Source organism: Rhopalosiphum padi, chromosome 2, assembly GCF_020882245.1.
Source record: "Rhopalosiphum padi isolate XX-2018 chromosome 2, ASM2088224v1, whole genome shotgun sequence".
In the NCBI taxonomy this organism is placed as follows: domain Eukaryota; kingdom Metazoa; phylum Arthropoda; class Insecta; order Hemiptera; family Aphididae; genus Rhopalosiphum; species Rhopalosiphum padi.
Window position 1 is genome coordinate 56,961,021 of NC_083598.1, and position 24,389 is coordinate 56,985,409.

Genomic DNA, 24,389 nt, shown 5'->3' on the forward strand with positions numbered 1-24,389 from the left:
GTCGCACATGCAGTTCACGGAGGTGCCAGAGGGTGCTTAGCACCCCCAGCTTATTTTGAGCTAAAAATATTGTTAAAAGTATAATTTTACGTTTATAAAAATAAGTTTAATAAGTTTGTATTATTGTATTGGTGATGCACAAATACCAGACGATAGACATACTTTATTTATATATAATTTACATATTATATAATATGTAGGTACAATATTGGGTATATGGGTTTGCGATATTATAGTATTTTACCTATTTATAATTATAACGCATTTGGATTTTGGAAACGAGACCTTAACAACATCATAAGCTATCGGCTTGTCAATATTTAATTTACAGGTAATTTTATTTTACAATTTGGTTTTTACGAATTAAATGTTAAGTACCTAAATAAATCCCACAACAATTTGGTCAATAAAAAAGATCTTTTAATAATGATGTACTGATGTCTTATGATGTTTTAGGGGGCAGATTCACTCGCAGAATAACAGTGTTAGGTAATTTTCCACACCACCTTTATTATTAAACGACGTACAATGACATTGTCCGTATTATTTAATAAATTTATGAGGTATTACACGAGGCGCGTTTTTTTATTGTGGTGTCCCCAGTAGGCCTAATCCACATCGTAAGCGAGAACGCATTATATGCAGGGGCGTATTTAGGTAGGGGATTTGGGTCCAGTTGTCCAGAACGGCAATTTTTTAAAGATTTAGAGGGACGGAAAATTTTTATTTCGTACTTTATGAGTACTGGCGCAGTGACGTCAATCATTAATAATTTTCACAACAAATGTGTGCCATAGAGGTATAAAATACTATAATATTTATATAACATGGTATTCTATGGTATTAACAGTTTGGCCACTATTGCGCGGCGTAGAAGTTTTTTAATTTTTTTTAATGGGGGGGGGGGAGGCGGAAAAATATGTGTTGCCCTTATCCTAAAATTCCTAAATACGCTACTGATCATATGAATGCATTCAAATAATAAAAAAAAAATATACAATAACTTAAATTATGTGGATATTAATAATACTATATAATATAAAACGGGTAATGTGTATAATATATGTGTGTTGCCGGCCGGCGATAGTCAATGTGTTGGATGAGTGGATGAGAGATGAGCGCTTATGCGTAAAGGGGGGACAACTAAATTAAGATGAGCTTCTTATTGATGCTGTCAATCTTCCTCCGGGTTGAAACGAAGCCGAGTGCCGACACATTTCCCATCAGCTTTGTGACAAATTCTTCTTCACTAATAAATATTATATAATTATATATAGTATACTGTACCTACTACGATTCTAAAAGTTATAATATAATACAAACAAATCCTTTGGACAGTTGATTATCAGTTGAATTTCTTTTTGCTGCTGCTAGACGTCCTCCGTGTTGAAATACAGCCGAGTGCTGACACATTTTCCATCAGCTTTGTGACGAATTCTTCTTCACTAATAAATATTATATAATTACATATAGTATACTGTACCTTTTACGATTCTAAAAATTATAATATAATACAGACAAATCCTTTGGACAGTTGACATTAAGATGAGCTTCTTATTGATGCTGCCAATCTTCCTCCGAGTTGAAACGAAGCCGAGTGCTGACACATTTTCCTTCAGCTCAATGACAAATTCTCCGTCGGTGGGTAGTCCATGATCCAGCCAAATGTTCGGTTCCTATAAAACTTCAACTAATGTGCTGATTAAAATGTAATTTAAATTTATAGTAAAATTTTAATGTTTAAGAAATCTATGTTGGTGTTCTTTTATTTTTGAATTTAAATTAATTTGAAATTTTATATTCATAATTTATCAGTTAAAAATGTAAACAAGAACTAAAAAGATTATAGTATATTGTAGTTTAACTTTCTGTTCGGTGGCCACCTTTTTAATTCCTCTCTCTCTTTTATAAGAAAGTTAAACAGCACAATAACTATAAAAAATATAAATTTAAACATACACAAAGACGAACTAGCTTTGTGATAAGAAAAAAAATTGAAAAAATTGATAATTTATCAACGTATTATTAAAATAAAAAGAACACCTAAAACCGTAGTACAGTATATTATCTGAAAAAAAAACCATAAAAATAAAATATAATTTAAGTAAATATTCATAATATACTGTACTACTGTTCAAAAAATTATAGTATTAAACAAACACAGCCCTGCGACACTTTTTTTCGTTATTCATCAGCTTCCTAATGATACTGCCAATCGTCCTCCGGGTTGACATTATATAAGGATATAGCGTAATTATTTCAGTATTTTTGTTTTTCCGATATTATGGCAAGATCTGAAATTTTTTGTTTTATTTTACTATTTACACCAAAAGTACCAAATTGATCCATATTTGCTACAAGAATTCATGACAAACAAAAAATAAACTACATAATTGTAAGATCATTATACATTTTTCGCTACGTCCACGTCCAGGATCTAAGGTGTACTATTTTACTACTATTCTAATATAATATAATCGCGAATAATACAAATAATACATGGTTGTTATTTCTCACAATTTTTGTCTACTATAACTAATGAGTAAAATAAGTAGGCATTGTGTACTATTTTTTCATTGGACCCTGGAGAATAAAATATGCGTCTACATCAACTACATCGTCCGACTAGCGTGGATTGTTCATATAAATTTATATATTTTATTTTAAGTTTAAAAAATAATTTTAATCCCAAAAAAGAATAATAAAAAAAAAACTTACTTAAGCGTCGACTGTTCCAGTGAAACCGAGTTGTGTCAATCTTCAGACTATACGTAGTAGTGCACCGCCGCCGAAGAAACTGCAAATTTTCTTCATATCGATCTTCATCGTGATTCTAAATGAGAATAAAAATTCATTTTTATGAAAATAAACAGCACGAAATGAAAATGAGAATACTTGTCATGTACTTCAGTACTGTTCATTAAGACTATTATAGAATTGTTAATCGTCTTCGACGAATGTCGTCGATTGTCGTATACTACAGATGACAAATATTATAATATGATAAATTTATGGTTTTTTTTTTTTATAGAACTCTTTGTGATATTATACGATCTATTTTATATTTTAGCTGTTTGACATATGAACGTAAAATTGAAACATTTAAACTATAGACCAAATCTTTATAGATATTGCAAAGTATTAATATTTTATTCTAATGAAAATGATTACAAATTATTTAATTTAATCTATAAAAATAGTGAACTAAACAAAAATAATTATATTATTGTATATATTAAAAAAAAAAGAATTATGATTTATGATTAATATCGTTATGTTTCTGAGTTATTATTTCTGCATACTTTTGGTTTTAATCGCGCAGTGCTTTAACTTAATCTTACATATTTTTACATGTAAACATACATATATATATCTGATATATCTGATATATCTGATATATTATATATATGTAATTCATAAATTTCCTTTATTATGGTTTCATGTAACAAATAGTACCTAGTCAATGCTTTGAGAAATTCAATTTTCAGTACCATTTTACAAAATAATCAAAAATTACATTAAATTAAAGATAAAGAAGTAATTATTACAGTGTTGCTTTATACATTAGTGATTAAGTTTATTACTGTAATTAGTGTGTGAAATTTGAATTTGAAAGAGACAGTCAGGTTGACTAACCTTCATTAATAAGTATAATTTTGATTGATATTGCTAAGTATTTTATTTTTTTTTTTTGTGTAAAGTTTGACAAGCTAGATTTTTTCCGAATACAATGCATTTATCATAATTATTATTATAATATAATTTATACCGTATTGTGTTCTTGTTATATACTTTTGAGTTAATAGGTACAACCCTTTCGTAAAATAATTTGAATAAATAATATCTTAAGATTAATCTACGTATGTCAAAAATGTCATTATGTACAAAAAACTTTTATGTCACTACAAATCATGTTTTAAATAATAACAAAATATCGTAAATATACATAATTTCAAAATATTTTGAAAATATTTTGAAAAATTACTATTTGTAAGAAATACTCTACAAGAATTTAATTAAAGTTTTAAGTATCTAAGATTATTCGTTTTTGAACTATAACAAAATATAAAAATTATTTGAGAAAAAATATTTATTTTTAGGGTGGGTGTATAATAAACATTTAATAAGTTATAGGTATAATACTGAACTTCAAATAGTCATAAAAAATAATGTGACTTTCCAATAAAACATATTATTTTTGTTTTAGGTAAAAAAAAACTAATGAGAATTAGTACATTTAATTTGTATATAAAAAGACAATATTATATAAATATCTGATGAAAAAATAATTTGAAAATTGTACAGATTTAGACAAAATTTTGATTTTAAACGTTTATAAAAATATAATATCGTGACTATACATTTTTTATTGCAGTAATTTAGTAACTGATGAGGAACACTGTATTAAATTTTAATTTAAATTTGTTATCAAAAATTTTTATCGGCTTAAAAAAAAAATAAATTTAAAATCAATATAGTTTTATTGCTACGTCCAGGATCCAAGGTATAATTGACGAATTTATTTTATTCTTGAATATTTTTTAACTTTAACCTTCTAGAACTCTCATGCCATATTCACAAATTAAAAACAGTTTGTGGACCAGACAAAAATAAAGATTTTGGCATAAATCTAGTTTAGCGGCCACTCGAATATTTTGATTTTTTTTTCGGAAACCTATGTATTTTAACGAGTCTTAAACGATGGTGTAAAAATAAATTTGCGGAAACCTCAGAGCCGGTTCCATATTCCGGCTCTGCAGACTCAACAGAAGTGTCGTCTCTAACTCCATCGACAGGGTCGTATACTACGGAACATAACCCGAAAAACTCTGCTAGAGGTCAACATTTTTTAACCGACTCGATTTTAAAAACATGTACTTTGCCAAGTACCCTGTATAGAAATATTCTTTACGGCAGTATTGGCTCATGGATGCTTTAGCATGACGCCAGTAAAAATTTCGTTTGGCCACTAAACTAGATTAAACTAGTATATAATTTCAAAATTAATAATTTCCGCAAATTTATTTTTACACTATCGTTTTAAACTCGTTGAAATACAAAGGTTTCCCCAAAAAATTCATTATATAAAAGCGGTAAAAATGTAAAAAAATTGTGTCACGCGTATGGGTAAAAAACCGAAAATCGTGAACTTCGTAAGTCAATAACATCAAAACTAATGGTTTCCGCAAATTTATTTTTATACCATCATTTAAAACTCATTAAAATACATAGGTTTCCGAAAAAAAAAAATCGAAAAATTCGAGTGGCCGCTATACTAGACTTATTCCAAGATTTTATATTCTTAAATTATTTACTATGAAAAAAAATATTATCTAAAACTTTAAAATAATAAAATATTCAAAAAAAATTTTCATCGTTTAAGAATTTAAAACGGGTCGTATAAAATAACCCGCCGGTTGCCGGCTATCGGAAATAAAATATAGTTCTAAGTAATCGGGGTGGCAGCTTGTACAAGTCAATAAATATTTATTTAAAGTATAAAAATTAAATTTATTACTACCCTAAAATTATAGGAAAATTAACCTACGTAAATATCCTTCGACGCTTTTCGGCGAAATCAAGCTGTGTCATATTAAAGTTCAATGTGCACAGCCACCTAAGAAATATCTAGTTTATTTCTTCATTCGTCTTCTTTGCGCTTCAGAATGAAATTATTGAAATTTTTTATGAAAATGAGAGCACTTGTCATGTACTGAAGGCTGTTGTTTGACGACTGTTCAATAAAATATTAAAATGGTTAATCGTCTCCTACAAATGACGACGATTGATGTTTGCCATGGATGACAAATATTATAATAATATGAATTATGATAGATCATATGTTTTTTTTATAGAACTCTTTGTGATATTATAGGATTCATTTTTATATTTCAGCTGTCTTGCATACGAAACTTTTGATATCTAATTAATTCCATACGTAAAACCATAATAATTGTACATCCTGAATTTTTTTTTAAATTATAATTTTATTATTTCAATAGTTGTTTGGTAAAATTTCTCACCAACAAATAAGACCATCTTCGACCAGCATAATTTTACATTGTACACAATGTATTAATGCATTATACATTGAAAATTGAATTCAAATTGTACAAATTCGTTATAGTGACATACTTAACCTAGTCTATAGTAGCTATACAGCAGTTTACGGGTTGGCTCATTCAATAAATATAACATACTAAATAATTAATAGATTATGATCTACGTATAATAAAGAAGGATTTACAAAATCAATAAAATTAATTTCTAAATACAAGTAGTTATTCACATTCGACTCGTTATATACACATGTGACTATATCATTCCCGTTTCGGTACCGTCTTGTTTAGGAATAATACATACCTACTCATACTATTTATATAGGTTCTATAATGTTAATATGTTCAGATAATTTGCGATATTAATATATATATAATAAATGCATCTATTTATGGTATTATGTTATTGTTATTTTAACCTATAAGTGTATAGTCAAAATATTTTGAAAATTATTATATGTATAAGAAATGCAAACATTAACATTTGTTGAAATTTTCAAATAACTACAGTTATTCGTTTTTAAATTACTAAAAAAAAAACAAAAATCGGCTGTGCAGAAATAGTTTTCACAGAAATGAATATCTAATAATGTCATCAAAATTCAAAATTCAGACAATTATAAAAAAATATTAATGTGTCTTTTCAGAAAACTTTTTATTTTTGTTAGGGATAAAAAAACTTATATTAGTCAAGTACTCGGTCAGTTAAAAATGAAAAATGCTATTTATACAATTAATATAAATATAAATTATTATATAAAATGGGTCTGGTAATATACTAATATGACGATTATGTATTTTTGGTATCACGTATTTTATGCATCGCGCGTTCGGGAATAAAATATGCATACGTATACGTCACCCGGCGTGTAGCAGATTGTCCGGTGCAATAAGTATGTATTTATTTTAGGTCTAAAAAAGTAAATTAAAACTCCAAAATTATAGAAAATCAAACTCACATAAACATCGATTTTTTTTTTGTGAAACTTAGTTGTGTCATATTTAATGTCCATACGTTCAGTAACCACATCGCCGACCCAGGAACACCTTTCCTCGTCCGTCTTTACCACGTTTCGAATTGAAGATATTGAGATATTTCATAAAAATAAGCTGAACAGAACGGCATATGCGTGTAAAATATTATATATATTAAAGTACGGTTTAACGATTTGTACGTCAATTTTTTTCTCCGTTAAAATTATTACAACCGTCAATCGTCTCTGACGAATAGCGAAGATTGATGATTACCATAGATGATAGATTAATATGATAGATCCATAGATATCCATAGATTATATACTGTATTATTATGTTGTAATATTATTATTAGCCAGACATTTAAATTTATTCGGGAGTCTGCCGTTCGAGAGACTCAATTGTGTACTTATACAAATTTTATATGCAAGGCAGATGGCGGGGTAGATTGTATAGATGTTGTTCAGGACATTGAGACTAGACTCTTTCAAAATTTCTGCCATTGGCATCGCATAAATTAGTAATTAGGTACTAGTAAACTAGTTAGACATTTTTCGCCCGTATTATTATTGAATGACACCCGTCTTCTCATTATTAATGTAAAAATATTATAATATTATCAATAATCAATATTAATATCGAAAACCATCATAATTATTTTCCAAATAGACAAAAATATTAAATTATAGGTACTACAATTTTCTTCAAACTTTTTTATTGCTTTACTACCTTTTTTTATGGTGAGTTCACCATCTCAAAGACCCCTGACGAGCCGCCACTGCAGGTGTTAATACATTTATGGCATAAACAGCTTAAAACTAATCTACATAATATTTTGAATACTTCTCTGTTAGTGGTAATAATAATACAAGATGTAATACATACAATGTGTCTTTAAATAATATTTTTGTTATAACTTAAAACAAAATAGATAATTATACCTATATAATTGTTATTTTTCGTTAAAATATACAGTTTTGTCAATATTCAAATTTGGTATATGTACTAACAGTAGCGCCGAACACGGGTATGGACTGGGGAAAATTCCCCAGAAATATTTATGGGTGGGTGGGTGATAATCAAAAATAGTTTGTTATTCAGTATCTTGTATGTATATAGTTAGAAATAAATATAGTACCATTCGAACGTAACTAACTAAACATTTTTTTAGTAGGTGGGTCTAACACCAGCATTTTTTTCCGCTAACATGAAATATAGATCGGCGCCACTGGACTTACGACTAACCTCTGAGACTGGGAGTGAGAATATAAATTAAGTTAAAACTTTTAAGCAATAATAATTATATAATAGTACCTATAGTTATATAGTTGTTCTAATAGTTATATAGGTACTATTCTGATTAATATAAAAAAAACATAAGATGGTGACCAGACATGAGTTATGGCTATTTTAACTGAGAAGTAACATTTTCAGTAACTTCAGTTACTACATTTTAATTTTTTATTAGATGTATAAACGAAACCTAACATTATGAAAGCTTTATTTATGAAATAATTTATGCGTGTATTATTAAAACATTAGGTTATAATAGAAATTATTTTTTAATTGTCTATTAAAAAAAAATTATATGGATTACGCTAGTTAATAACTGTTATACTAGTGTTACTACGATGTAATAACGTAAATCATTTAAATACATTGATAATTAAAAATTAATAATACTAATTACAAAATTAATTAATTTGTAAAATCCTTATGATTATTTTAATCCCCCGTCAATTAGATCCTAATGCGTCATTTTAATCTCGCGTCAATTGGATCCTCTTGCGTCAGTTAGTCACCGGGATCTAGCTGTCGAGGGATCTATGTGACCGTTCACCAGGTTTTAATGTACTTACCTATTATAATAAATAGGTATTTGAGTAAGTTCTTTTAAAAATTATATATAAATTTTACATTAACATAATCGATAATTCATATATCGTGTATATTAGAATATAATATTATAATGAAACGTTACTACTTATTTAAAACATCGAATCTAATATCATAATTAATAGAATTAGAGATTTTACTAACGCCATGTAACTTACTTATACTTCATAATATTTTTAAAATTTAAGTTGTTATTTAGGTATTTTTTTAAACAAGTTTTTAAAATTACCGCCGATATTTGAGTATCTAAATGACGTGGGAGATTATAGTTAATATGGAATCTAATATATCTTTGAGGTTCTAAATGTCCAAAGGGATCCAGTTGACGTATGTGGATCTACTTGTCGCGGGATCTAGGTGGTACGTAACCGTTATATATAAAAATAAATTCAAAGAGATTATTAAATATTATATCATTATTAGCACTGTTTAAGACATATACCTTAAACCATGATTATTAGATAATATCTGATAAGCGAAAGCATAGTGCTGTCTTATCAGTTTTTTAAAACTAAATACAATTTTTAGAGACAATGTGCAATCTTATTAACTTTTTACAATGAGTGTTTTTTTTTAAAACAAATATTTCCGATATAGTAGTAAATTATAAACATGCTAACTTTACGTACAGCTAGCCGTGTTCTAAAAGTTTTGAAAACCACCCAAAGTAAGTTAATTTAATATTAACAAATAAATTGCACCTTTGAGTATATTTAAATCTTGGAGTATCATCAAATTATTCAGTAATTTTATTTATATTTCAATCATTTTAAATGAGAATTTGTTGTTATATGTTATGTATTTTACCCAATTATCAACTATCAGGATTTATATTTGAACCCTAGCATTCCACATATTATGTATCAGTATATTTTTCTTTAACGTTTTCTTTATTCATGTTCTATCTTCTATCTTTAACATGTCTTTATTCTATTTTATAAAAATGAATATTTTTAAAAATTACAATTAATCAATTATATTATATGGTTTAACTATACTTAATAATTTGTTTTACAATAAAATTAATATATATTTGTTAATTTTTTTTTCTAGTATGCGAACAACCATTTCATAGGTGGTTAGCTCCAACATTGAGAGAATTGAAACGCAGAAAAGATAGTCTAGATCCTGAAAAACCAGTTCACCGTAAAACATTCCTTGAGTGGTAAGAATAAATATTTTAGTTATTAACATTAATAATGATAAGTATTTCCAATAATTTGTTGTTTGTATTTTTTTTTTTTACCAAGGAATTATGATACTGAGATATATGCATTCAGTAAGCGTTTAGGTGAAGAGTTTAATAATGATTTGCTACAACAGGCATTAACTGAACGTTCATATATTATTCGTGAAGAAGAAAGACAAAAAAATGTCGGTATAGAGCAGCCCACTTTAAATTTATTTGATAATAAAGAATTAGTTTCCAAAGGTTCAGATTTTATCGATGATGTGGTAAAACGTTATTTACGCACAGTTTTACCTAGATTACCAGAAGAAGGAATCATGTATGTATATTTCAAAAAGTATTATTGTCATTCTGTTGATATTAAACTGCCTTATCGATATTGTTTCTTTGCTATTTCAGAGGAATTCACAAGTACTTAACAAGTATTGAAACACTGTCTCATGTTTCATTCCATATTGGTACATCTGAATTGATTCTTTGTGCTGTTAGTATAATATATTATGAATATCAATTTGTGAACCACAATATTTTAAATATATAATTGATTATTATTTTATATACAGGAATTTCCTGTGGAAAAACTTACTTTATCTAATGTATTAAAATCAATAACAGCTGCATTGGTTGAAAGCTCTGGTGATAGTAGAGCTGCATTATTTGTGCGTGATTTTATTATAACACAGATAGCTGATAAAGACATGCATCAGTTTTGGGAACCTGAAGAACCTATCAAATTATTATCAGAAATCTTAGCAAGAGATGATATTCAGTCTCCTGAACCTAGACTTATTGGATGCTCTGGAAAAAATACTATATTGGCTTGCTTTAGAGTGGGACTATATACTCCACACAATAAACAAATGATTGGACTAGGTAAATTTTCACTTTTCATTGAACATTATTATATTAAGTTACTCAAAAATTGTTTTTTAATCTTAAATGTATTCTTGGAAATAGGTTTTGGAGAAACGGTAGATATTGCACATGAAATGGCAGCAAGAGATAGTTTGCGACAATTATTTGGCACTCCAGATAATATTTTACTTCCATTTAATCTTGAATTAAATCAGTTGTGTGCAAGTACTGTTAAGAATTTATTTGTGAATGAATGGTCACAAAAAAATTTACCAACTCATCCAATACATTATGAACTTCGTAAAGCCAAAGAAATAAGTAGTAATTAAATGTTTTAACATCAAGTTAGTTTATAATTAAATTTGTAATTTAAGTTTCATAATAAAAATATATAAAATTTCAAAAATTAAATAGTTAAATTTTTATTATTACAAAAAATATAGTAACAAATATTGCATAAAATGTAATATGTGACATGGGTTATTGCCAATACATATTGCTCATTGTCATAGAGTTTTTATTTTATATTTCCTACTATAACATTCACTGTTCGTTGATTAAAATTTTAATTAAATACTTAGTTTTAAAAAAAATGAATAAAATATTTCTGTTTGTGTAAAAATCATGATCTTGAGTCTTAGTATTACCCTACATATACCAACAACATAATACCCAAAATATCCAAGTATCACAGTAAATTTAAGTTGATTTCTATACCAGATTATTTTTATTAGGTACGTTGAAAATATAACGTTTGTTAAAACTAAGATACTAACTAAAACGTTTTTATCGTCATTATCGGCTTATCGCATTTGATGTAACCATTAATATGTATATGTATATAGTAATACTAATAAACACCTACTTTCTACAAAAGATATAAATTAATGTACAGATTTGGAAATATGTTTGTCAGAAAATGACAAAAAATATTTAAATGGTTATGATTTATATGAGGAAATATTAATTTTCCGCCATTAAATTGATAAAAATACTACACCACTTCAAGCACTATCTAAAATAAAATAAAAACGAACGCATTTCACAACTTGAATATTGCTTAACGAATTATGTTGACAATTCCGCTTATGGTCAGCTGGAGCAGTGAGAACATTCTCAAAATTAAAACTTATTAAAATATATTTACCATGTAGATACTATGTCACAACAAAGACTTACTGGACTTGCTACAATTTGTATAGAAAAAGAATAACTAAGTTATGAAGATATAATAAATAATTTTGCATCTAAAAAAGCTAGAAAAATTAAAGAATTATAACTGACATAATTTACTTTAACAATGTATTATGTATTTAAAATATTATAAATTGTTTGCCTGTTCAGCACACTCAATTTTTTTAAACTTGATTTATAAATTAAAGTTATTATTTACCTATATTAGTTAATATACATTTAATAAGTAAAAGTAACTACCTATTAATAATATAATATGTATTTTGATATTTTATAATAATGATTAATATGATAAGTTTATTTTCTATGCAAATATTAAAATTAAATAATATGATAATACATTTATCATTGATTGTTTTGATTTTATTTACATACCTAATGTACAATAATTGTTTGTTTTAAAATCGATGAACAAAATTACCTATTGATTGAGAATGGGTATGTAATTTATAAGATGGGAATGAGAGCCCCACATTTTTTATTTGTCTCGTGCCCCGCAAAAGCTTGCGCCGGCACTGAGTAATAATGCTTTGATTTTTGACTTCAGTCTCTCTTTGAAAATGAAAAATGAATCTAGTTCGTACTTTGGTGGGTCAAAAGTAAAAAATTCCAGTAGTTTTCAAAAGCGTCAGGAAAAACCCTGAAAAAATAACGGAAAAACGGGAATTTTTACGCATAACCACTTTTCGACAAAATTGATTTTTTGATTTTGCTGTAACTCAAAAACGAATCATTGTAAATACTTGAAATTTTCACCAAATATTTATATTAACGTTATCTATTTACGATTAAATTTTCAAAATATTTAGAATTTTTTTAAGCTATTTATAGACTATTGAATTTTTCGATTTTTCTTGAAATGACGATAAATAAAATTTGGCTTTCCAAAAAATCTTTAAAATTTAATACAAGATTTATTATAAGTTGTTCTTGTTTTAGTAAAAAAAAAAATCAAAAATCGTTAGTCACAATTTTTGTTTATAAGCATTAAAAGTTCAACAATTTACAAAATCACGAAAATTTGCAAGGAATAAGAAAACAATTTATATCTAAGGGTAAAAAACCCAACACTTCAAGGTTCTCCATAATTTTTTCTTCAAATGACTGTAAAAAAAAATTCCAACGTCAATATAGAAAAAATTTTATGAGCGTATGATATTTTTTTTTTACGAAATCGAGTAAAATAACGATATAATATTATTACAATTTAAAAATAGGTAATAATATAATATATCCCAATAATTATCCTTGACTGACAAATTATCTCCGTTCAGAATCGTTTTTCGTATACAATTATAATCTGTCATTGCATTCAAATTTAACACATCCACTATAGTGACATACTCTCCATCTCTACTATACAGCAGAGCGATATTCACTTGCCCACTTTTTTTGTTTATTTTTATTAATTTTATTTGTTGCATATTATGCAATGGATTAAAATACATTTAGACTATGATTTTTTTTTTAAATAATTAAAAGTACAACACAAAATTGTGTTGCATCCCATAGATTGATTCATCAACCATATACCTTATTTTTCTTTAAATTATTAATTTACCCGAATTCTGATACTTAGAACTCATAAGTAAAATAACACCATATTTCCAAATACATTGGGTTTTTTATAAGGAGATTATACATTATTAATACAAAATATTTTTATACCTAACTCATGTAAGTAATGATATGCTACAGCAAATTTGCATCCAGTATAATAAATGTAGTGTCTTCAGTTTAATATCAGAGCGAACTAATTAACCTATTGAATATTATCAAAATTAAAGTTAACACACTATCTGAGTATGAACATCAGTTTTTTCGATATTTTAATTTTTAAGGATTTAACATTAACTTAAAAATTTAATTATCATAAAAAAACTTGCGATTAGTAAACATAGTGATTATTATAACTTTAAAGTTAAACAGTAGGATTTACTTAGCTAGCAACCCAAAAAGTTCTGCTAAACTCAAATTGTTACAAATCGTTCGTTTCTAAAATGAAAACATCACATGCGAGTGGTATCTTCTTAAGCAGATTATTATTATTATTTAATTTTTATATTTTATGTACATCGAAATTTTATCAGGTAGTTTTTAAATTACTTGTTAAGAATAAAAGTCCATGATAATTGATTTAAGTGTATTGTTGCTATGATGATTTGAAAAGTAAACCTAATAATTAAATTTAAATTTTTCAAAATTGTCTGAAAATAGTATTTAAATAACATATGTTTTATATTTTAAGTAAAACCATCAAGGAAAAATGTTATCCTTAGTAGGTACATACTACATGTTACATAAAATGTAGGTAGGTAATAACTAGAGATAGGATGTTAATAACCTTAAAGTTAAAAAAGTATCAAAATTGCTTTATGCCTTAAAAAACATAGAAAATGGCCTAAAAATGTTCGTAAACAAAATCTAGTAAACATTTAATTATAAGTTTAAAAAATATATGTAAAATTATTTAAAAGTAAAATAAAAATAATAAAAATTGGTCTGAATGGAAATCACTGAACATGAATGAAACAATAATTTAAATAATTTCTGAATAAAAATAAATGTTCTATATATTTCCTTTAAAATTTAAGATTCGAGAAAAATGCCCCAAATTGTACAAAAATTACTTAAAATGACCAAAAATGAAAAATGTACGTAAAAAATAAAAAAAAATGCAAAATAAAATTATTATATTCTGAATCAAGGAAGTATGAAACTTGTAATTAGCTAATATTATTATAGTATTTTATAGGATCAAAGGAAAAAAATGCAAAAGTTATCAATAACATTTTATCTCTAGTAATAATAACACACACTATTAGTCTAAACTTTAGATGTATTAACATTTTCAATATTTTCAATACAATCATGTGATTATTAATATATAACAAACAATAAGGGTGGTTCTTATTATGCTGCATGGCTGGGGAAATATTTTTAAGGCAATTACCCTCTCCCATATGTTAATGGTTCATAAGAGAAATATAAGAGTAATAAGACCAAATAAGAACAACGGTTGAACATCGTTTGATTAGGAAGTCCATGTTGCTACAGGAATCAATAAAATACTTTTAAAATGGTATTATAAATCCGAGTGCATACAAATATAATATAGATATGTATAAATATAGTAAAAATTTCAAAAATAAAATAAAATATTCAGTACCTATAGTTATTACCGGAAGTCTATTAAGAAATATGAATCTGCTCGGGGAATACATACTATATATAATGATATAATAGATATAGTTTTTAAACTTTTTTAAATTGATTTAAAATATCCAAATTATTTATAAATCAGCTAAATTTTTTCCTCAACACCGCTTCAGAAATTTAAATCACATACAATTAATATAACTTTTAGGTATTATGTAAATCCGTTTTTAGGAGGTGTAAGAAAAATAACCTATAAAATATAGCAGTTATAGCTGTACAAACCGTCGCGCAATAATATTATATCCTATCTATTTATATAATCGTAAAAAATTATACACATTTTATTCCAATATTTCTTCTATGGCCAATGGACAGCCTATGTAAGTGCCAAGTGGTAGTGTCGTAAGCGATCTTGGGTCTGTCATCAGTCGGCAATAATATCATTTCACACGCGATAATGCATTGTAGGTTTTCATTATATTTATTTGTATTATTATTATACGTTCTATACAGCCTGTGTCAACAAATCAAGTCAATGTTTACTCTGCGTTTGTCATCAGCGGTCGTCACGAGCCTATTCTATAAGCGCATTCGGTTATGTGGGTGCAATTATTCAAAAAAACCACACGCACATTAATTTTATAATATACAATATCCTGTATTCCACTTCCTGTAACAAAAACGGCGAAATAGGTATATAAACTATAGTCGGGTGCACACGTTGTTGACTACCTAGTCGTTTAAAAACATCTATATGAACATAGTACAATATATTATATACTGTACCTCAACACCTCCGCAATATAAGTAATAAAATGTTATTCGATATGGCGACGGCAGAAATATCCGTGTGACTTTAATGTTATACTGCTATATAATATCAGTGTAAAATTATAGTAACACATTTTACGTCATTGGGTTAACACGCAGTAGCTAGGTATAGACTGTATAGTGCATTGACGTAGTTAGGTACTTACTTATAAGCTAAATTATACCTATATAGGGTAGTGAGTGATGAGCAAACTCTGTTTGATATTATTTTATAGCGATTAATCGGACAAAAATTACCGTGCCTGTTGTCGAATCGCGAACTAATTTCTAAATCTCATTTCGGCGGACATTTCTCGGAAAGATTGAAATCCAGTGAAGTTCTAAACGCTGCAGTTAGGCAACCGCGGTAATACCTAGCTTTGCAGAAGCGATCCCCATCCATATTCTGCTATGTATCCAGTGACGAGTACCTCATGAGCAAACAACCGTGGTCGTCTTGGGAGTTGAAATCCTCATTCACATTCACGCGTGAAGCGTGATCACGTATTAGTGTATAACCTATAAAGTTTTCGATTAAATTTTAGTCGCGAGTGTTATTAGAGTGCCTTTTTAATATTGTATGTTACACAAAAGTGATAAGTAGTATATTGATCACCACTTTCCGGCTCCTGCGAAACGACTATAATAGGAGTTTTGTACGTTAATATTTTATTAAATACTTGCAACTTTACAAGTCTTTTTGTGACCAGTTACATATACAGGGGACCTATAGGGCCTGGACCCTTCCTGAAATTTTTAAAAATTAAAAATAAAAGGTTTTTTATATCAATTATCACATTGTAAAAAAATAAATATAAAAATAATTATATTATTAGAAATTATTTAGAATCCCCCTCCCACCAGAAAAAATATAATCCTGGCTTCGTACCTAGTCGTGACCTCCGAATTCCGATACAGCGAAAGACGGAAGATTGAGCTCAGGTAAGACGCCTTCACTTCAGATAATAATTTATCTATATTGTATAATATATATAATGTATTAATGTATATATTATAAATTATATACTAGCAAAACTCCGTGCACTTTGTTGCCTGTACAAAATACATTCGTGTTAAATTTGACTTCCTGGTTTAGCGCAGTATTTCCCAACTTTTTTATAATGGTGACCCACAAATGTTCTGCTTGTTGAGTACGCCACCCCCACCAATAATAAAAAAAAAAATGTTCTATATTTTTTATGTATTATTATGAATATAGCTACCCAACCCAATTAGTTTACAAACACCGTGAGTCACGACCAATAAGTTTGGAAACACTGATTTAGCATGAGGATAAATACTATTTATTTTTGGTTTTCTGATTTGGTTCAGGTATAGATGATATTTCTAACATATCAACTTTACATAACTGTCCCGCCCAGTGTAGCATTTTTTCAATAATTGATTAACTGATTATGTATAATTCATTAAAAAAAATTGCACAGTCCTAACCTTAATAAAGAGAGAGGTAACATTGAGGTCATTAATCGGGATAATAATCGACATTTTTACATACATATAATTATATAAAGGTAAAAAAAATAATGTTAATTTTAACATCATAATTATACATAGGCGAGAAATTCCTAGTAGATAGGATAAAATGGATGAATGAGTTGCAGTTACACAAGTATTTGACCAACATATACCAGTCATTTACAATTTACATTGTACTATTAATATACAGTAATCCCTCGTTATCCGCGAAGGTTACGTTCCAGCAAACCTGCGCGGATAACAAAACCGCGGATAACGAGACCATAAATCAATGTAAAAAGGGAGGTTAGGTTTAATTTTTTTTAATTTTAAAAATCAATTATTAATCAATTAATAATTTTTTAATTTATACAACTAAAGCATTTATAGTGGAGGGTAGAATTTTGTCAAGTGATTCTTTGATGTTGACAAGACGTTCAGCGATGTTATAATTTTTCCATCCTTATGTGACAGTAAGTTGTAACTTGTAAGTATGTACTATGTATAATTCATATGTGTTATACCTATAGCAATATAACAACAATTATCTAGAATTGTCAAAAATAAATTTCTACAGTGTTCGTGTAATAACGGCAAAACGTTATTGCAATCACAAGGTTAGGTTATACGCAATAATATGTTATCGTGGACCCAACCACAGATAATCGAAACCGCGGATAACGAGGGATTACTGTATTAAATCATGTATTAAACCTAGCAGATCAGAAAAGTTGTAATATCTGACTAAAACCTCGATAATATGGTCGCGTATTATTGAGCATGACGATTTTAATTTTCAGTATAAATAGTCGTGGTTGCCGGACTATGCCTACGAGAAATGGGGACTTTTCCAATGGGCCGTGGCTGGTAGTAAATTATTTATACAAATAAATAGCATTCTCGTTTTATGGCTAAAAAGAAAAATATATTGAATAATATTGATGTTTTTACTTTTACTAAGTGCAAATATATGAGTTACCTCTACCTACTGAGTGTATTAGATTATATAGCCCCATGCAGGTACAACCGTACAAGTGTGTAACTATAACATGTTTATAAATATAATATGATGTATAATTATTTTGCATTATAGAAATATAGAACGCTTAATTTTATTTATACAGACACTGGCTATACATATGTACATTTGTACATATTTTGTATAGGCATGTACCTATATAGTACAGTATTAGTACGCCTATACTGGCTGTTGTGCATAACAATATAAATCATCAACGTTCAGCGTACAGCGACAGCGGTATTATCTATACTCTATAGTCACTTAAGTAAAATATTGTAACCAGTGTAATCGATTGCAACGCCCCAATGCTGTTAATAAGTATACTTTATACTTATATTCAGGCGCGTAGCCAGGGGGGGTGTTACAAGTGTAATAACACCCCCCCCCCCTCAGCCGTGGTATACTTAATATTTTTTTATCAAGATAAAGATGCATCATGTTATCAATTTTGTGTGTGTAATTTTTTCAATTAATTTTGAATAACACCCCCCCCCCCCCCTTAGAAATTTCTAGCTACGCGCCTGCTTATATTATTTATTTATTTTAATTTTAAATAAATAAACGGGTCATAAAAAAACCCCTTAATATTGGGTAATTTGCAAGTTGTACGAATTTCTTTAAAGTTTAAATGGATATATCGTAATATATCGTATATTTAGTTTAAAACATAATAGTTTTATAAATGTATACTAAACATTCTCAATAATATGTTGCGAACTATTTTTGATTAATTTTATTTATATTGAAATTATAGTATATAGGAAAGTTTGCAAAAATTTCTTTTGATAATTTATTAAATGATACATATAAATAATATTTACACTTTATTTTAAACAATAATATATTATGTCTATTATGAGACAAAATCAGTTGTGAAAAGAAACTATCATTTACTCAATTTTTTCAAATAAAGTTGTAACTTTTGTAAGTAACTAACTTAAATATATGTTGACATAATCAAACAATCGACATTATAAAATATCTGACAACATTAGTGTTTACTGACTTACTGTTATGAACATATTGAATTCATTTAAGAACCTATGGCCTACTATTAATCATGAGTTATTATAAAATTATAATTTAAGTACTTGTTTAAAAGTCATTGTTTATTATGTACCTATTAATGGCAAATGTAAATTAAAGGATCGAACAGAAATATAGATGTAAGAACTTAATCAGTAAAAATGCAACATTCGCCATTTATTAGTGGCAAACCAGACGAATTTCTGGGAGATGAGAATGAAGGAAACGTAATAATACAAGGTTTGTATAGTATTCAAATTATATATAAACTAGATGTATCACCCACCTTCATCCTAAAAAAATTATCAAATATTAAACATAACACAAAATTATGCTTAATTTTAAAAATATATATATTATGAAAAATATCTACGTATTAAAATTATTTGATTTAATTTGCTTTACTTTTTTTAATATTTAAATTTATAAACCGTTGTCTATCTACTGCAAGTTATTCAGTCTTTACTCTTCATTTTATTTGTTCTAAAGATTATACTAGATAAAAATTTCGTATGTATCATGATTTATGAGTCGTGACTCGTGAAGTATACTGAATATCTATTTATGATATGAAACTGTTACACATTTGAATAATCAAGCATTAATAATAAATAACATATTAAATGGCGTAACAAATTAAGTTTAGTTTATAATATTTTTTTAATATCTAACACATATTAAGGTACGTTATTCTTATAAAAAGGGATCAAAAATATAACAGCCCATAATAAAATCGATTCAGTTTTGCAGATCATTTTTCTCGATATAAATATATGTACCTGCAAACAATTTATTCAATGATACTGCAAAAATTGCAAGAATATATAAATATATTAAGTTTTAAACAATTCAGAAAAATCAAATAACATGGAATAAAATTAATTATCGAATGAATATTTGTGTAAAACACACATGATTATAGGTACTATATAATGTTTTTTTAATTACATAATTATTATGTTAAAATAGGATACACATTTTTTGTTTGTATTCCCTTAACCTGAAATACAACTAAGAATTTACATAAATTAATAATGAAATAAAAGACTTAAATTTGAGATTTTTAGATAAGTTATATGATCCCTTTGACACCACGTATTTTGAATAAAAATTGTAAATGGTTCTTAAAAACAAAAAAAAATTGAACCTAGTTTACAAGTATAAGCACTTAACTATAATTATAAAAATCAGAGTCATATATACATTATACATACATTTTTTATTTTTATTACCAAAAAAAAGTAGAAACCAGTATTAACTCTGTAATATAGTTAGGTACCTAATTACAGCACTTCCTATATACATTCCATTGATATACCTATGGATTGTGCTTATATTAATGTTTAATTATTAAAAATTTTTAAAAAGATTGGTAAAAACCTATACTTAATACTTAATAGTATAATTAGTTTTGTTGATATTTAATGATATTTTACAGTATACTAATAACCACTTATTAATTTAATAATATTTTATCCGGATAATAATATACGATTTATGAAAATGTCAATCGCTTAAACGTGATCATACCTATAGCAAAATATATATTAAATTAGTTATAATAAATAATAATTCTTAATTTATTACTATTTTAATGTTAAACAAAATATTTAATTTTATTGAGAGAATTAATGATTTAACAAAAATGGAAATATGTTAAGATTAAATTTGATAAAAGTTATACTTGAAACTAAGTAATAATATTAATTATATATATATATATTACGTATACATAATTATTAATTACACTTGGGCTGAATCTTTCAATATCGCTCTTAGAAATAACGATGATATTCGTTATTGTTATTATAAGCATTATTATGAATCGTATAATGAAAAGTAAGCTCCGTCTGCCTATTGCGTATACATTCACTTCGAGCTATTAATTCTTGTATGTATATACACCACGAAGGCGAGGTGATGACAACTTACATTGGCCCTATTTCCTGTATGGCTAGTAAAAATGTAATGTAAAGATCGAGGGAGAGAGGAAGAATAGAGAGAAATATGTTAAGTTTATAATATAAGTACGCCTGTTCGATGTAGAAGCCATCGTAGATATTTCAACAGTGTAATAAAAATTAGGTGCATAAAATAAATATAAAAAAAAAACTTCGTGGTCATGCACATATATATAATCCACAACAGACACCAGTTTTTTTAGTATTTTTGTAATTTTAAAATAGAATATTTCTTGAAGATATAAATGGTATATTTAAAATTAATATAGGATAATATACAATAATAATTAAATAACGTGAATATATTTTTTTTATGGGTATTTATACTTGGTATAATAAAAATAGTATAAAAATAACCAATAGGTTATAACTATAGGTAATAGGTATATTCAAAATTCAAATAACAATACGATTAAATAGAATTTACTTTTATACTCACTACTATTTGTCTATTTAATTCAATACAATAATAAATATAAATTTTAAATAAAATGTATAATATTTATGCAGTTAAACGGGTAAATAGTAATAACTTACAAGTTACAATGTATAAACAGTAAAGCATATTTATTAAATAGGTATCTACTAGAGAGTAGGTTACCTACTGGAAGGTATCGATAAAATTTATAAATATTTTTTTTAATAGCTTAAAAATATTTAACATTTCTACTCTAAAAATTGTCTAATCTCTGGTGATTAACTGTAACATTAAAATTTAGCAGCAATGCAGCATCATTAATAAATAGTAACGTTTAATTAAAAGTATTCTGGTAACTCTCTTATGTACCTTATAGTACCTACCTAACTCATAATTCATATACATTATTAAGTAACTGAGTAAGTAATATAACAGTATTAATGTAGAATTTGACAATTTGCCATTTTATCTCTAACAACAGAAACATTTTGACAAAAAAAAAAAAATAATAATAATCGATATGTTTTGGTATAAAAATAGGAGAAGTATTACGCTTTACGCAAGCCGTGTCCCTGCAGTACGCGTTAATGCGTTATTATAATATTTGAGAGACAAGAGTTTATATTGCAATATAGAAGTTATTAAAATATAAATATTATTGTTAATAATAAACATATTAAACAGTTTGAATATAAAATAATTAAATACTTATACTACAAAACTTGTTGCTATATATTTTAGCTTAAGATATATATATTTAATACAAAAATATAATAATAGTAGGTTGGTAGCCGGTAGGTATATAAATGTTTAATACGTACATATATGTTGATTTTTGGTATCATCTTTATTTTACTTTTTATGCATATTATATAAAGTCGTATACATATTTTAATTGAATAGGCAGATACTTTAGTAATCAAAAATCTACTGCACATTTATAGAGCAATCTAGTAAATAATAACAGTGTATCTATACTATTATATAAATATAATTGTGTATAAAAGACTATAAGTCTATAACTAAAAAACAATTTTGATGATTTAAACATTTAAATCGTAATCATACATATTATTATATCAAGTATTAATATATTCTACAATACTATATAAATATGTTATTATTGTTATTTGTAATTTAGCTTTATTAATAATTTGTATTTTGGAAAGTACGTAAATAGTTACAAAAAATATTTGTTTTCAGTTTTGTTAATTTTAATGTATTTTTTTACGTTTTTGTTTACTTATATAATAGGATACAGTGATATAACGAACATTTTATCCATGATAAGAGCAAATATTGAAACTACTTACCCGCGACCAGTCCATATTTCACACATAATCAAAACCTGTTTATATTATATTATATTATTATATACTAATATAAATTAACATTAATGTAAGTATGTAACCTATATAGTTCCAATTAAAAGTATTTAACGCGTACAGTATAATATTAATAATATTATCTTCCCTACAGTTGCCCTATTACACAAAACAATGTAGAACGCGTTTGGTAGATATAATGTACTCTGAGAGTAAATTGGTGTAATATTATTTATTAATTTATTACACTGAATTAAATAGACATATTACTTATTTAATAATGATAGTTAAAATATTTTTATATTTTACACTAACAAAATTACTATTACATATAAAATTGATAAAAAAAATATATTCGTAACGCTACTGTAAATACACAACTTTAATACATTTATCGATATAATTATAAAAAGTTTAAATTTTTATATTAAAAAATAATATTTTTACACAGTGGCATAAACATTATACCAAGTTAGTTTCATATTAATATGAATTATTTTGACATTTTAAAAATATATTATATATATAATGTAATTACTTGATTTATAATTTATAAATGTATAACATATTAATATTATTATGAACAAATACTGAATAAGTCATTGATAAGACCTTAAAAAACTATTTTGTGTTTGTAATAGGTGAGTATAACTAGTATAAGCAACATGGGTCATTAAATATATAAGATATACCTACCTATAATGTTTTAAGAAAAAACATTTATAAACGTATAGGCATTTCAAATTATTATAATAACACTGTATAACTTGGTTTATAAAATATTTAAAAAGAAAGATGTGTAAATGAGTACGAGTAAGTAAAAATAAAACTATTTAATAAATATTCTGAAAAATATTTACCACTCAATATAGTTAACTGCAACTACTGAAAATGAATAAAAATCGTATAGGTATATATTAGGTACAGTGTAAAAACATTTAAACACAAATGCATGAGAGGGTGTGTTCAAAAGGGGGAACGAGAGGCTGGAACGAACAAAACAGAAGGGGAATTATGCGCACGCC

General features: G+C 26.5%; 1 protein-coding gene and 1 long non-coding RNA gene across 5 annotated transcripts; one reads left to right on the plus strand and one right to left on the minus strand.

Annotated features, from left to right (window-relative positions):
- Positions 1–270: 270 nt before the first annotated feature.
- On the minus strand, positions 271–24,296 carry LOC132922387 (uncharacterized). 4 transcript variants are annotated; one of them, XR_009661013.1, is made up of 5 exons: positions 24,061–24,296; positions 2,719–2,833; positions 1,516–2,294; positions 1,324–1,445; positions 271–1,249 (listed from the first exon to the last, which is right to left on the minus strand). It is a non-coding gene; the product is annotated as an uncharacterized LOC132922387 (long non-coding RNA). The 4 variants fall into 4 exon arrangements; XR_009661010.1 differs by having other exon boundaries at positions 1,520–2,294; positions 24,061–24,292; XR_009661011.1 differs by having other exon boundaries at positions 1,520–2,294; positions 23,353–24,292.
- Positions 9,427–11,385, plus strand: LOC132922286 (large ribosomal subunit protein mL44). The gene is made up of 6 exons (XM_060985721.1): positions 9,427–9,597; positions 9,984–10,095; positions 10,181–10,438; positions 10,519–10,603; positions 10,683–10,992; positions 11,077–11,385. Exons 1-6 carry the CDS (start codon positions 9,543–9,545, stop codon positions 11,301–11,303), a joined length of 1,047 nt encoding a protein of 348 aa, XP_060841704.1. The 5' UTR covers positions 9,427–9,542; the 3' UTR covers positions 11,304–11,385.
- Positions 24,297–24,389: the final 93 nt, after the last annotated feature.